This window comes from Onychostruthus taczanowskii, unplaced genomic scaffold (genome assembly GCF_017590055.1).
Source record: "Onychostruthus taczanowskii isolate IOZ18803 unplaced genomic scaffold, ASM1759005v1 scaffold90, whole genome shotgun sequence".
Classification (NCBI taxonomy): Eukaryota; Metazoa; Chordata; class Aves; order Passeriformes; family Passeridae; genus Onychostruthus; species Onychostruthus taczanowskii.
In genome coordinates this window covers 295366-311335 of record NW_024506994.1, presented here as the reverse complement: position 1 = coordinate 311335, position 15970 = coordinate 295366, and the positions used below count along the sequence as shown (strand labels likewise).

Here is a 15970-nt window from a genome sequence, read left to right as displayed (position 1 = left end):
GGATGGTGGAGGAGCCAGTTCCAGTCCTGCTGAGGAGTGACCAGACTGTGGGTTTTCCTTTTCCTCCAGGCTCCTCCAGAGAAATGCTAGATCCTGTCAACGGAGGCTGAATATTGGCCAGATTGTGGGGCATGTGGGTATAGCCTATATTTATTTTTTTTAAAGTATATATTTGTTTGATGTTTTGCAAGCATCTGCTTAAGATTTCTGTGCTTATCTAACAGAAGGAAAGAGGCCATTCTTCCCAAAGCCAATTCAGTGCAAGAAAATGTCATAACACTGCTGGGCCCCTTCGTTTCATCCTTCGCCAGAGGGACTCCATAGTTCCTCTGCTGCTCCTTGGAAAGCCAAGAAGCAAAGGCTGGCAATTAAAGGCATCTGCTGGGCTCATGAAAGAAAAGGCATGCATGAGATATGAAGGATGGATGACACCTGAAATGTCGAAACTCTTGCCTGGCGCAGACTGGACTGATTGCTGCATGTCGAGCAGGACGTGTGGAGTGTTACGTCAGGTAGTCAGATAAAAAAGAAAACCCAAACTAAACCCTCCTTGACAAAGCTTCCCCCCACCCCATTGCTGAAGGAAGAGGTGCCAGCAGCTCCGTGCAGCCCATCAGGGCTCTACTTTTTACACAGCAAGCAGGGAGAGACAGCAGTACAAATCCCCGTCAGAGAGAGCGATTACCTGGGTAGAAGTGAATTTTCAGAGTCTGAATGACCAAAAAAATGACCAGCAGCAGTGAGACATTGCTGTGGAAAGGGGAAAGCTTTGGCTTTGCTCAGAGCAAATGCATAAGGAATGATAAAATAAAGACAGGAAAAGTCATAAGTGATCCAGGTTGTTACTCACCCCATTTTTCATCATTCAGATCCGCAATCACAATCACTTATGCACAGAGACCACTTATTTTACACAGTGCCTAATGGATCTGATGCACTCAGTTTTACTGCTGTCAAACATCACCCAGGACAGTGTCCAGAGAGCCTGAGAGCTGTGTTAGGTTTGTTTGTACAATGAGAGGGGACAGAGTTATAGGAAATAATTTCTAATTAAATAAACTACAAAACCACCAACCAGTGTCAAACATTTTTTGTGTATGGTCAGTAGGTCAAACCTCAAGGGCTGGGGCTCCTGGCAGCCCTGTGTGAATTATTTAGTACTGACCACTGTCAGAGATACTCATCAGGATGGAGCAGTCTCACATCTGCGGTTCTGGCATGACAGTGACATGATGGAGCTGTACAAGGTGTGTACAAGGTTTTTACAGCAGTGTCCCCCATCAGCCACAGCAGTGCATGGCAACCCTCAGCAGCTGAGTGAGTGAAGAGCAAAGCTGAACTTCCATTCAGGACTGGCTACAAATTAAACAAAAATAAAGTAGAATTAATTCTTTGATACGTCTGATGGAGAGTTTTGCAGATTCCCTGGTTTTCTTTCATGCTTCCATGACTGGAGAGAAAGGGAAAGATCACATCAGCTATGAAGGTACACCTGGGTGTTTGCACATTTAGGGCTCAGTCCAAAAGCAATCAGCCAAGGCCCTGGATTTGTGCAGTGCTGGACAAGTGAAATGGTATTTCAGCACTAGTTTGAGCAGAAACATTAGGCTGGCACTTACCACCTTGGGCCTTTTTGCATTTGAAACAGATGCCCATTTTTATATCACACACCACAGCAAAAGAGATGTGGTACCAGAGCAATGCAGGACTAGAGAGATGTGACCCATTGGGTACAATGTTTGGGACCAGAAGAGAAGTTGATATGTAAATTCAGAGAAATCTTGCTTGTTCCTCTCAGCTGCAGCTGTTGGATGATGAACTCTTGTTGTTTCAGATGGAATGTGATTCCCTGTCATTTGCTATGAGAGGGATTCTGAGCTTCTGTATCTAAAGCACTTCTGGAACTGGTTTGCTATGGGGAAGCTACATTTAAATTTCTGTGCTGGAATTCAATTTACAATACTTCACATTTGTGCACTGTAATCCCAGAAAGGACACCCTGGAGCCAAGGCACCCAGCCCTCCTGTGGCTGTGTCTAATCTCTCACAATTTCTTTCACAGCAGAAACAATATAAGAAATGAGGCAAATGGAAACCTACTTCCTCATGGACTTTCTCTCAGCCCTGGTATTTCAGAACTGCTTGACTAGAGCATTGCTTCCAAAGTTTTGTACTTAACAACACTTATGGATCTATTCTTCAGGAGGTTGAACCCCATACTCATTTTGATCTGCACAGCATCATCCAGTAAAGGGCTCCAAAGTTTAATTACACACTGTGTAAAAAGGCTTTTCTTTCTGACTGCTTTAAACTTGATGCTTGATTATTTCATTAGGAACACATAATCTCTGATATGAGAAATAGTGAATGGTCACCCCCCATTTCACCCCCCCATTATTTTATAGATGTAAATTATAACCCCAACAGTTCTCATATCCCAGTCTTAGAGTAAGGGATGACTACAGCTGTATTCAAGCTCTGAGCACACATTTGGTTTTTTGCAGGCAAAGAAAAGTTGCCTGTTTAAAAAAAAAAAAAAGATTAACAAAATTAAACAAAGTTCCGCAATAACCCAATGAGAAAATAAACCACTTTTATTCAAATTATAAGGTGTTAATCACTCAAGGAATATAATTATAAACAGCTCCAATTCAGGAAGGTTGGTTTCTTCATTTAACACATACTCATTTGAAGGATACAAAAGAAGTATTTGCTTATATATTCAAAAGCTTAAAATGAAACAATGAGCAGATACTTTTTTGTGTTTAAAAATTAAATTTAACTCTTTCTTCAATAATAAAATATACTACCTATTATACAAAAAGGACAGTATTTTATTCACAGTTGACAGTCTCACAATCATAATATTAAACGTGAACTGCAATGACATTTTAATTATATTTTTCCTATTATTACAGATTATGATGGTTAGAGCAGCACACAAAAGACCCTAATCAGGGTCTTGTCATGTAAAGAGCTGCACATGCAGAGAACAAATACGGAGTTCCTACTGGAAGAGGTTGCACTCTAATCTAAAATTGCACATTAAGAGAGGATGCTCCTTGACTGAAAAACACAAGTACACAAAGGGATCCTGGCTTGCTTTCTTATCTGATGGAGACCTCTGGATACACAGTTACTTTTCACTCTCAGACACTATAAAATAGTTGTTTACAAATAAATTACTTTCCTTTGAAGCTCACCAGGTCTGAGTTTAAAGGTAATTCCTCATTTCTCCACATGATTTTCAGATCTTGCTTTTAGCCCATTACTTCAGGTGGGAGCCCTGAAGCCATCACCCATTTCTGTGATTAATGACATTTTGGAGGAGAAAATCCAAAAGGTATCATGTCTGATCATCATGTCATGGTTCACTGCCCAAATTGTGCCTTTGAATATCAGTACAGGTCTAAGCAATTATATTTTCACTGGGGCAGAGGTTGCTCACAGACTGATAGGAAACTTGTCCAAATATCTATTAAGACTTCCAGACTGGCTCCTGCTATCCTCTCTCATTGGGCTCCCCTCCCTCTCTTTCAACCTCAGACCTCCTCAAAGTAACCAGAATTGTGCTCCAAATGAGTCAGGATTTGAAAACTAGTAGGTTTTGGAGAGGAAAAAGCACTTCTGCTCACCCCCAAACCTTACTGTGCAATTTGGTTTTGATCTTCAGGCTTTAGAACTGAAAACAGGTTACAAAAAAAAAAATCTATTGATAACAAAATCATAATTTTCTAGGAAATACACAGCAGGACGCTTCATTTAATTAAAAAAAAAAAAAAAAAAAAAAAAAGGACAAAAGTGAGCAAAGGGGGGTTACCATCATAGCTCTGAAGGTTTGCACAGATGAGGACCTGTTCTCCAGGAGCCAAACCAAGCAGCTGTTGGGAATTTGTTCATTGCCTCTGAGAACACAGTCAGGAGTAAAAGCTGTCAGGTTTGCACCAGGAAAGAGGGTTGGGTTGAGGAGTGGGGTTTTTCATCCCAAATTCTTACAGTCAATAATGCCCAGCAATTTCCACCACTAAATAACACAACATACTCCTGGTTTCTTTGAAACACAAGGCTTAGAAACATGACAGCATTGGAAATGAGAAGCGAGGCAGCTCGGTGCACTTAAGGGAACATTTTTAAGCCATTTAGCAGGAGTTTATTGCTCCAGCACTGGAAGCTTTGAGCATTCAAGCACGACAGGGTGTGCATTGTTGTGCCAGAAGTGCCCGCCCTGGGTGTGTGTGGTGTGGGGCAAGGGGCCAAGGGCTGTGTTTAAACGCACCCGCACGAGAAATGCGATTTAGGCAGAACAAAGCACACTCCTGTTGTGCCTCCCCGTGATTATAAAATAGATCTGTGTCATTATAAATAGAAAATGACTGGTGACAAAGATGCTGCTTTGACTCACTTCTGAGGCCAAGCTCCTTCGCTGCGGTTCCTGATGTCAGACCAATTTAGCGGCTGCACTGCAGGCGAACGTGTCTGGTTTGGGGTTAGCCAGTCCACATCTCATGATGGCTTAATCTCATTTTAAAACAGCAGGGGATTCACTGGGGTCCTTTGCAAGCATCACTCCCTCACCCAAGGACGGCTCTGAACGCCTTCAAACACGCTGCGCCCACTGCAAGGCTCGGATTGCTAAATACCAAATTACCTTGCCCTCCAAGGGACTGCCAGACTTTCGGGGTCTGTGAAGCTGAGATTCTACTTCCACACAACTAATGGTGTGGTTCTTGTTTATTCCAGTGGGAACCAAATCAAAGACACAGAAATAATAGCGCTGTTTCAAAAGTGTAAGTTTTCCTCTTATGCCACTTTCTATCCCAACAAACTCCACAGCATTATTAAATTAAATAATGCAGATAAATACTCTCTCTCTATATATATATATGTATGCATGTATATATAGTTTTTATGTTGTACAATAGGTAATTAAAAAAAAAAACAAACACAAACCCCAAAAAACCAAAAGCAGAAACTAGAACTGAAACCTCTATTGCAGTATCTGGAATATTCTGTTCATTTACTCCTAAGCATGCTCCTTAAAAAAACCTGCAATCTTTCTGCTTCAATAATCTAATCAGAATCCCACTTGCATTTGTATTTTATATCACAGTTTATTCCCAAAACTGGAGATAACCTCTCATTTCCTGAAGGCTCTTAAAAACTTTCTTAATGAAAGAGTAGAGAAATCTGCTGTTTGCAAATTCTACTTACTTATTGCTAACTTCCAAGCTAAAGTAGTTAATTTAATGAAGGAGGAAAAAAAAAATAAAGGAGTGAAAAAGACTAATTTGGTGCCCGTAGCCATTTCACAAATTCTTCAGAGTTTATAGACCTAGAGAGACATGGAAAGAACAACTTCTCAGCAGTGCAGCAGAATAGGCCAAAATGACCCTGAGAAACCCAAGCAATTCTGGGAATTAAAGGATGTTCACTCCTGTTATGGTTCTACACTGCAAACCGCTTTTAGGGCTCCCAGTAGTACCCATTAGCAATAGCCAAGCTTTTCTGTTTTAATTTAATTTAATTTAATTTCCACCAACAAATTCCACCCTGTGGTGAGAATTGACAGTATCATGTTGAGAACCATTAAAGCATATTTGGATTGTTTTCACTCCATGTATACATAAAAAAAAAAAAAAAAAAAAAAAAAAAAAATCCCCCACCCTTCTTAGTTTTCTTTAGACAAGCCACTTCATAATAAGAGTGAGGCAGACACAATGGAGGCATCGTTGTGCTGCGGGATACCAGCCCAGGGAGTGTGGCTGGAGATACAGCAGAACATGCCTTGGCATTACACTGCCAGCAGAGCCTGGGCCCTGCTCCACTCTGAACACCCCTGGGACCAGCCCAGAGCCTGGCAGCACTGCTCATGTCCTGCAGTTACCACCTGGCGTCCTTCTTCTGCACCAAGAACCTCTACACCACTCTTTTCTGCCTGAGTGTTCTCTGTTCTCTCTGTACTCGAAACATCTTCATGCCTATGCCACCTTTGGCTTTACTGGGAATTCCTATTGGGAATTCCCCCACTGGGAATTCTGCCACCAGATTTCAAAGGGAAGAGAATAATAATGCCCTTCATTAATATAGGCTTTTCTGTCATGGCTTTTAGGCCCCTCTCCAGGCAGGCAGGCAGGCAGGCAAGCACATGTTTAACATTAAACACATCAGTAGTCCCTATTCACATGCTGCAAGCTAGAAATGCTCATTAGTGCTGGATTGTGGCTCCAGCTGAGCTCTAACACTTCAGCCAGGGAGGCAGGCTGGAGGAAAGGTGGCTCTCAAACCTTTCACCATGGCTGCACCATCACTGGTGGAGCAGTTTTGGCTCCTCCAGAGGGTGGTGGGTCCCCTTGGCAGCAGAGGCAGGACCCGCTGAGCTGTGACAATGCCACCATTCAGAGCTGCTCAGCCGATGAGCACAGCTCAAATCCACCACACGCAAACGCATCCTTGGGAGTGCTTTCAGGATTAGCATCCCTCCAGTGAATGGTGAAAGGGGAATGAGCTGGGGCAACAGGGGAATAAGATGATTGCTTTGGTCTCTGAGAGGCTGCTGAGTCCTGCCTGGGGAATGCCTGAGGGGTCACACGGGATTCTTCGGGCTTTTATGTCACGTGTTAAAAAATGGACATTTCAAGCTTTGGAAAACAGAACTGGATGGGGATTGTGGGCTTTTCTGGGGCCGAGTCTTGCTGGACTGTGGGACAAGGAAATAAAGCAGCTTAACGCTCTCTGCTTTCCCTGAATGTGAGCTGGAAGGAGAGAAAAGGGACCAGGACTCCTCTTTTCACTGCTGAGCACTGAGTGGGCTGTCCCAGTTCAGTGTCCAAGCCAGCACAGCCCTCCTGAAAGGAGGAAATAGGAAATCTGTGACTCAGAGGGAACATGTCTACTACCTGAGAGAAACCCCCAGGCAAAGCCACCTTCAACACGCTGCCTTGCTCCTGTCTGTGCTGAAATTCAAAGTCCAGACTAAACAGTTACTTAACTCTTGCTTAAAGGATCCCAGATGAAAGGACACAATTTTTAAAATTATTTTAATGCTGTTTTCTCAAAAAAAAAAAATCATTACCTCCTTCAACTTCTCAACAAGTATAAACCTCACAGCTTTCCTGCCTCCTCTGGAATTACTAAGACATTGCAGACATCAAAATTAATGAAGAGATGAAAGATTCAGCAGAGAGGCAAAATCTTACTGGAAAAATAGTTCTTAATATCAAAAACAATTCAAGAAAAATGAATACTTTAGAAAAGTAATAAACAAAGGCAAATTTCCTGATGCTTAAAAGAATACACATGAAGGAGGACACAAGACCTAGGGATTATTTTTTTTCATTAAAACATCATTTTTTTTTTTTTAATAATGCTTCCATGTGCTTTTGCTTTTACAGGAGTGTGATTTCTACTGGCTAAATTTTTGCAGTGCTTTTGACTCAGCTGATTAGCCAAACTCAGGTGGTGCAGACAGGGGGCTTCATCCCACCAGGCAGAAGGGCTACACTAAAACACAGTTTCCCCTGTGCCCATCCACAAGAATCCTGCTACTTATCACTGAGGAAATGGTTATGGCTAACTTGGAGCTGAATTTGAGCACAGACAAGAGAGGGAGAAAGGTGCTTAGGGGTTAAAATAAAATAAATATATATTGAAAATAAATAGTATGTGCAATTCAGCTGAACTTTCTTGTAGGAAACAAAATTGTCTATTTTCTTTGTGCTATAGACTGTCATTTGCCCTGGCAGTAGCTTTTCAGCTGATGCAACCAGAGGAGTAACCTGCAGTTCTATATTCCACACCAGACCTGATAAAGCAGTATCATTATGTGATTTCTATAGGAAAAAATGTTTCTTAGAAACCCTGGTTTAAATAGACTTTAAAGAGATACTCTTTAGTCCTACCTGTGCTGCAAAATGACCTCTTGGCAATTCAAAGAGTTCTAGCAGAGAATAAGGGTAACTAATCTATGGGATCCTCAGGAACTCCCATAGCACTGCTAATAGAAGAAAAATCAATACTCGTTCCAGTATGAATGGAGTGTTGGATTGAGTGAGCAGAGAGCTTTGAAATAAATATCTAAGAAATGTTTGGATGAAATGGACATCTTCACAGACATTTGGTCTGCATTTCTGAAATGTAGATGATTAAATCCACATTGTTGGCTTCTTCCCTCTCTGCACTATGTCTTTCTTTACATCTTACAAAAAAATTTATGAACAAAGTTATTGTAAATCTGCAATGTCTGTCTTGTCACTTAGATTCTTTTCAGAAATGCTGCCTTGCCAATGTAGATATACAATCCTGTATGATTAATATTTATTACTTATAATTCTAAATACAATGGAAGGTCACCAAAAATACTCTGCCTAAAAGAGTCTGGAGCCCTTTACAATCTCGTTGGTGATGGATCCTGAGCCTTGAGAACTGAGCTCAAAATCTTAGCAAAACACTTTTCTAAGCAGGATTTCCAGTATTTCCTGCTTCTGGCAATGGATAAAGCCAAGAAGCACAAAGGTGAGTGAAAGTTACACATCTGAAAACATGAGCTTGGGTTTCAAACCCAAACAAAGGTCAGGGAATGCCTGAACCTGTCCATGATCTTGGATCAACCTATAATAGAGTTATGAGCAAAATGCAAAGTTAGGATGCAGAGTGAGAATTGAATTCAGACAGAAATGGCACCACGGCTGAAAACTGCTCAATTTTCCTCCAATTTCTCATATCCATAATTATATTTTATCTAGATATTTTGGAATACTGTATGAAAAGTGAATATATTTAAGGACATTTTCTTGCAATTTATTAAAAGGAAATTAGCCTGGAGACTTTTAGATTTTATTATGAAATCTTAAAAAGTTTTTAAGAACATGCAAATCATCTCAGAAAAAGCTCATCATTGCATTTATAGACCATTTGCTTTTTGATATTTTTAAACATTTTTTTTCTAAAAATAGATGCAATTTGAGGTCACTGAAATCAGCTGATTGTGATTTGGCCCTCTTCTAAGAAGAACAGAGACAAACATATGAGAGAATTTCAGAACTATGAGATTTAGCAAAACGGAGAAGATTCTGAGATGAAAATCAGGGCAGATCCTGGTTTACCTGCCTGAGATCTGCTGCATGTTTGGACAGTCTTCTTTTAGAACAAAAATATAATAAGCAGAGAGCAAGAATCTGCATCTGTGTCTGTGTCTTTTATTCCAATATTTACAGAAACCGTGAATAAGGAAAGCTACTGACTGAAATGCAAACCTGGGAAAAGGCAAATGAGAAAAATGTAGTTTATGTTGATTGACAGGATCATACTGAGAGTAAAAAATCCCCAGGACCACTGATCACATAGAAGACTTTTCTCTAGGAACAAACTTGCAGAGCTTTGCTAATAACACGTTCCTAAACTGACCAAGCCATCCTGACCCAAGTGTTGAGTGAAAACAAAAACCAGAAAGACAGAAAGAAAGGATCGAGTCAATTAAGATAAATAAATAAATAAATAATTGCCAGAATTAAGAAAAAAAAATCACAATAATTCCAATCTCATGAAGAAATGTTTTTAACAAGCCACACATGTGCTTGTGCAGATACTTCTAATCTCACCAGATTTTTCTGGCTGCTATTAGTGTTCTCTGAGCCAGCTGATTTCTCAGCAATATTTTAAGGAGTGCAAGCCTTTGCCCTCCAGTCTAGCCACTGCTGAAATAGCCCATTCTAGGAGAAGACTTGGGAGTTCACGGATTTTCTTCCAAGGTTTTGAAAGTTCAGAACAAATTGACCATTGCATGTGAAACAACAGTCAACCACAAACTCCCTTCAGTCAGAGAGCAACATTCTGCTCCCAGCTGGGTTAGTGTGAAAAGTGGAATTACCCCACTAAAGCAAAAGGATGGTTTCAGATTGTCATCAGCATCACACGGCAGAGCCTGGCTTTCAGTGTTGTTCCCCTTTCCCAGCTCTCTGGCTGCAGACAAGTCTGCTTGGTCACAGCTCACCAGGTTGGGGTTCCCCTCAAATCAGTGCAGTTTTAGCAGCTCTGACCAAAAGGAGAGCCACAAGAAGTTACAGCTCAGCTTTATTTTATCTTTTAAAACAGCAGTAAATCCCTCCACAAACTGAAACCCACAAACCATGTGCTCTCCTGTATGTACTGGATGGAGCACATGAGTTTCAAGTGAAAGAGCTGTCATTCTGAATTTGCTGAGGAAACGTGCAAATAATCACCAGTGTAAAGCAGATGTGCCAGGCAGGCACTGCAGACAGAGCAAAATAATCTCTTTTAGGAAAAAATGCCTAATACAGAACTGTGGAACCTGAATGGGTAAGGCCTGGATGAGTGGGACTGAGGTACCGTGCATGGATTTCTGCTAGCACTCTTGCTGAATTCCTGGCTGGAAACATGCCTCTCGCTGTGCCAGCCTGCCCTCTTTGAGGCTCTCACAGCAAACTCCTCCTGGGCTGAGATGATGAGCATCTGAGAGTGACCCATCTGGAGCCCAAGGCAACGAAAGCACTTCCCCTGCCTGGAATCCGTGTGCAGCGACAGCTTCCCACTGCTGATCCAAGTTTCCCAAGATAGCAATTATAAAGGAACTGGCAACCATACAGTCAAGACGACAATATCCTGCGTGGTTTGCTTTGCTGTGCCAATTCCCTCTGTGGGTGCTGGAGTCAATCTGCTGCCCCTGTTATTGCTGTGTCTGTCTGTCTCTACCAACCAGCAGATCCACTGGGCATTTTGGCACAGGCCCTGCTCTTCCAAGGGCTGCCTGCTCAATTGCTCTTTCACTCTCTTGCTTTAAACATTTGGATCCAACAACACCATGCAAATTTTATGCAGAGTAGCATCTGCAAGTCTGACATATTCACTCAGGCTTCCCCCTCTTGCGCCAAGTTAAAAATAAATACCCTATAAACTCCTGGGCCTGCTAAGACAGAAGATGCATTCAGAGAGTTTATTTAGATATAACTGCTAAGAGCATTTCTGCTTTAGGGTCAAACTCTTATTTTTTTCCCCCTCTCTCTCCTGAATTTTGTCCATACCTCAAGGATCTTAATAGAATTGAAGGGGAAAGTGTCCTTGAAATAACCTAGAGAGGAACCAGTTCTATGTGTTCCTAACTCTCTTACCTGAAATTTCAGCTATTTTTAAAACTCTAAAGGATGCAGGTCATGAGGTACCCCCAACACAGAACAAGAAACTAGTCAAGCGGACTCATTTCCAATACTGATTGCAAATAATACTAGTTGAGCTAGATCTTGGGTTAGACTTCAAAGGGTGTCCACCCCCATCCCCCACCCCTCCCCCCACTACAGCTGCCTTCCCTTTTGGCCAGGGAGAGGCAGATTTGTCCCTGTCCAATACACCTGGAACATGTGAAGTCATAAAGATGCCAACCAGACAGCATAACGATAAAGAACATCTTAAGGCAACAAGGAGCAGAGTCTGTAAAAGGGGATACTGAGCCATGGCTGGGGGCAGTTAGGACTTGCTGAGCCTCTTGGCCACATCTGCGTAGGCTTGCTCGATTTCTTTGTCTGCTGCACAGGTGTTGGTGAACTCATCCCTGCTGTACGCGTTCTTCAGGTACCGCCACAGCCCCGTCATCTCTGCCGGGAACTCGAAGTTGCGGTATTTCTTTGCAACAATCTAAAGCAAAGAAAAAGCACCTGAAAAAATCCATCTCACAGGGGATGCATCTCCTTCTTAGGGACCTTCTTGCTCTCTTCTGTCATGTAATTAATAGCCAATGAGAGGAATGTTTGGAGAATCAGTGATTTACCATAGAAAAGGGTGAGAAGTGACTGCTGGTTGTCCCCTATCATGCAAGGCTGCTGCTTGGCCTAAGGATACTCTAAAGCTACAACCTGGCTACTGTTAACAAATTTCAATTTTTATGGTACTTGAAGTGCATTGATTTTACCATATTGGGGTTTTGGGGTTTTTTTTTGACAAGTCCTGAGTACATCACTTAAAGCTCAGACACCACATAAGAAGAGGCTGAAATAAAGAGCAAGACAGATTTAAAATAATTGCATTAGTAATGATTATAACGTTTTTATATTAATTACTATATGTAACATTATTTTTATATATGGTATTATATTTTTAATAAATGTAATATATTTTGCCTGGTAAATGGTGTCAGAGGATATAACCACGTACAGCTGTTGGAAGGCTGGATCCGTGTTCATGAAAACAAAAAATTCAGGGTGGTATGGGCACCATGATTAGGAAACCAAGATGATTTAGCATATATTAGAAACAGGAGCATTGGGATAAACTGAGCGAAAATGGTTATTTCAAGACTTGCTAGACTAGGAAATTGTCTATCAAGGCAAATTTTCAATTTCTAAAAACACTCATGCCCTTATTCAGGAAAATACTTAAGTGCATACTTAATTTTAAGCACCTGTACAGTCCCATTGAAGTCAATGGGATTAATCTGCACTTAAAGCTAGTTAGTTGGTTAAGTACCTTGCTGAATTGGGATATTTCAGTTTCCCTGTAGGAATATACCATATAGAATAAGCTTGTGGTGACAGAGTGAACTATCTGATAGGAAAGGATGGATTAGCTAATTTAATGAGTGCTTCCAATCTCTAATTTTTCTGACAGTATAAAATTGTTCCTGGGCATAAATTACATACATATGTGCCACAGAGTTCCCCTTTATTTTTAAAGCACATGGTAGAGCTGTTTTCCATCTCAGATTTCTTAGGACAGTCATGTGCTCAGAAACGACTGCGATTTGTTTCTATTACCAGGATCCACTTGGTATATGCAAGTCCAAATCCTGTCCTAAACTGCATTTAATTAAGCATTCTTGCCTTCCATGAGCTTCACACACATATGGGGAAGATAAAGCCTGCTGGGCAACTTAAGTCAACATTTTTAAAATTTCCAGCACACATCTTCCATCAGATGAAAAAATAATTCACCCTTCTATCTGTTAAATGCTTTTCAGGCAATATCATATGGCTACGCTTGTCTGAGAAAAAATTTAATTCTCTTTTTACATCTTTCATTTCATCCCTAGGAGACAAGAACCAGTGAGAGGCCACACATTCATTTTGCATTGTCTGACTCCAATGTTGCCAATGAAGACAAGCCAGAATAAGTGCTAAACCTGTGAGGATATTATCACATCTCTTACCTGGTGACTTATGTGCTTTTTAAATTTTTTTTTCTTTTTGCATGTGTGCAGTCAGCTCCCAGGCTCAGTTTATGTTTTGGCTCACAGAGCCAAATTAGATGCATGACTTGGCTTTAATTCCTAGCTCACTCGCTTGCCAAGGTCTGCCAGGTACTTGCGTTATTCTAAAGCAACATGTCATCTGATAAATTAAATAAATGCAACATTTAGAAGTCAAGATGATGTACATGATTTGCATTATACCAACAACCATAGTACATCTTAAATCCCGGACCTCGGCAATGACTTTGATTTGTTAACTTCTCTGTGTGAAATACCAGATGGAATAAAAATTCCCCAAAGAGATGGACTGCTGCTCTTAAGTTACAAATGGGTGGGAACTGACTAAAGTTTTGACATGTTTCTTAAGGGCATTAGGAACTAATTAATACAAAAGACTGCTGTTACTTGCAGCAGAGTAAAAATAAAGAAACAAGACATCTAGAACTCAGTACTGTCTTCACCACTAATAAGTGATGGGACAGCTTTCCCATGAACTATGTATAAAGTTCCTTTATTTAACCTGTAGGAAACACTGAAGAGCAAACTGTGTTTCAAACTGCTCTTCCAGGCCTGAAGAACTCTGCTTAAAAACATGATAGCTTTGGCACTCAGCTTTCAGAGCAAGGCTCATCATGTCAGATAAGGCTTCTTTGACCATCTCACGACATCTTTTACCTTGACAACATGGAGTTTGGGCAGAAGGTTGCAGTCAGCAAGTGTCAGGTCATCTCCATCCAGAAACTTGCGTTTAGACACTTTTTCCTCTTCGGTGCTGTCTGCATCAATCTCCTCTGGCAGGGGAGTTCTCAGGTAGTCATCCAGCTTCTTCAGAGCTTTCACTAAGCCCCTTTCAAGTGCTTTGCCAAAAAAACCAAAGAATAAGTGATTAGGGCAGAATAAGTATTGTTTATAAATGCTCATTATCAATGGCTATGGTAGCGTCTAGAAAAAAAGCCAAGAACCAATTTATTCCTTGTTAATTTGTGCTCCAAAGCCGACAGGATCCAATGGCAAAGTAGCCCAGCAAAGTGTATCTGCCTGAGGATAAAGCTCATCCTGCAGGGGGAAAAGGGACACAGGGACCTTGCTGTACCATGTCTTCTCCTGACAAACAACAAAAGCAGTGAAAGAGATCACAGAAGGAAAAAACAGCTTGTCAAGATGATACACCAAAAAAAACCATACTGCCTATGATATTTCTTCTGGTCTGTTGAAAGCCATCACACAGGAACTGGAACCCTGTACACTGCTCCTTCATTTTTCTAACCAGCTGCATAGGACTGCAATGAAGCAGAATTTTCTAGCATTACTTCAGCTCTATCAAGTCTTAATTTTACTTCTTTCAACACCCTTGCAGAGTAATTAAAGGCAATAGCAGTAATTCCAAAGATGCTAACCAGAGCTCCACAGAGCTGAAAGATATGCTACAAATGAGATGAGATATTAGCCAGTGTTAAAATTCCCATTTAACTCTGATTCAACCTGGTTGCAAACACTCTTTTTGAGAGATCTCAAATAGTCTCACAATGGAGACTCCAGACCTCTTAGTTCACTTACTGAAGATCATGTCTCACACTTCTGCTGGCTCCAACAAATGCCAGTGTTCAAATGCCATCTAGACCTCTACAGCAGAGTGCAAATTTTTCACACAGGCAAGGAATTTGTGTTTTCATGCTTCATTGTCAGGACAATAGAAAAGATTGCTTGCAATTGCAAGCGCAATTTGCACTTACAGAAAGTTGGATAACTCTCTGCATTACTCAAACTGCAAACAGGGCAAAGAAGGGTCTTTGGTGTTTCTGTCTGAAGGGTGAAAAGCATGATGGAGTCCTGGTCCCCTACAAGTGCCCCAAAGTGCTAAAGCAACATAAATAAGAAACAGCAAGAATTTACAATGTGAAAAAATAACAACATGACCCACAGGCTTAAGGCCAGAATTTCAGCTGGTGAAAATTACCTGCAGTGATTTATACCTGCTGCAGATGTGGCCTGGAGTCAGTACTAATGGCCTAATACTGTAAAATCTGGTATCTCTGAGTAACTTACTGCCACTGAACTTAGGGGAGAGTTACTCAGGTGGTATAGCACTACAAGGCCTATGGAGGTAAGTACAAGGACCAATGGATTCAAACTGAAATAGGGGAAATTCGGTTAACTATATGAAAGAAATTCTTTATGGTTTCCCAGAGAAACTGTGGCCCGATCCCTGGCAGTGTTCAAGGCCAGGGTGGACAGGGCTTGGAGCAACCTGGGATAGTAGGAGGTGTCCACAGCAGGGGGTTTGCAATTAGATGGTCTTTAAGGTCTTTTCCAACCCAAACCTTCTATGATTCCATGGTCCTAAATATATTTATGTAACACAACAGACACTCGAAAGGCTGCAGCAATCGCCCTTCACAGAGAGCCTTGCTGGCACAGGTAACTCCACAGGCTCTGTTGTCAGCTGCCCCTGTGCTTTTGGCACAGAGAGAAAGGCAGCACGTCCAGGGCTACTGAGAGAGCAGGAGCTGAACTCCACAGAACATGATTTCCCTGCTTCCCTAACATCTATTAAACCTGTGCCAGCAGTGGAAGTCAGATTAAGCCGCTTGATGCCTTGCTCCCACTGAAGTCTCTTGGCCCAGCACCAGGGAACCATACCAGCTCTTTTGTGGCTGACTCTGAGACACAGTGGCAAACCCTGGCTTAATTGATTGACTGGAGAAATTACTGTGATCCAACTGAAAACACCCCCACAAACATAGCAGGGAGGGAAGGAATTTTATTTCTGAAAGCAGAG

General features: G+C 41.4%; 1 protein-coding gene across 3 annotated transcripts in view; it reads right to left on the bottom strand.

The window, feature by feature from the left end:
• Window positions 1-2575: 2575 nt before the first annotated feature.
• Window positions 2576-15970, bottom strand: part of CLIC5 (chloride intracellular channel 5) — a 77691-nt gene continuing 64296 nt past the window's right edge. For all 3 annotated transcript variants that reach the window (XM_041426217.1, XM_041426218.1, XM_041426219.1), the window contains exons 5-6: window positions 13867-14048; window positions 2576-11642 (exon numbers count right to left, since the gene is read on the bottom strand). In XM_041426217.1, coding sequence (XP_041282151.1) covers window positions 11475-11642; window positions 13867-14048 — 350 coding nt within the window. In that variant the 3' untranslated portion in view covers window positions 2576-11474. The remainder of the gene's footprint in view (window positions 11643-13866; window positions 14049-15970) is intronic.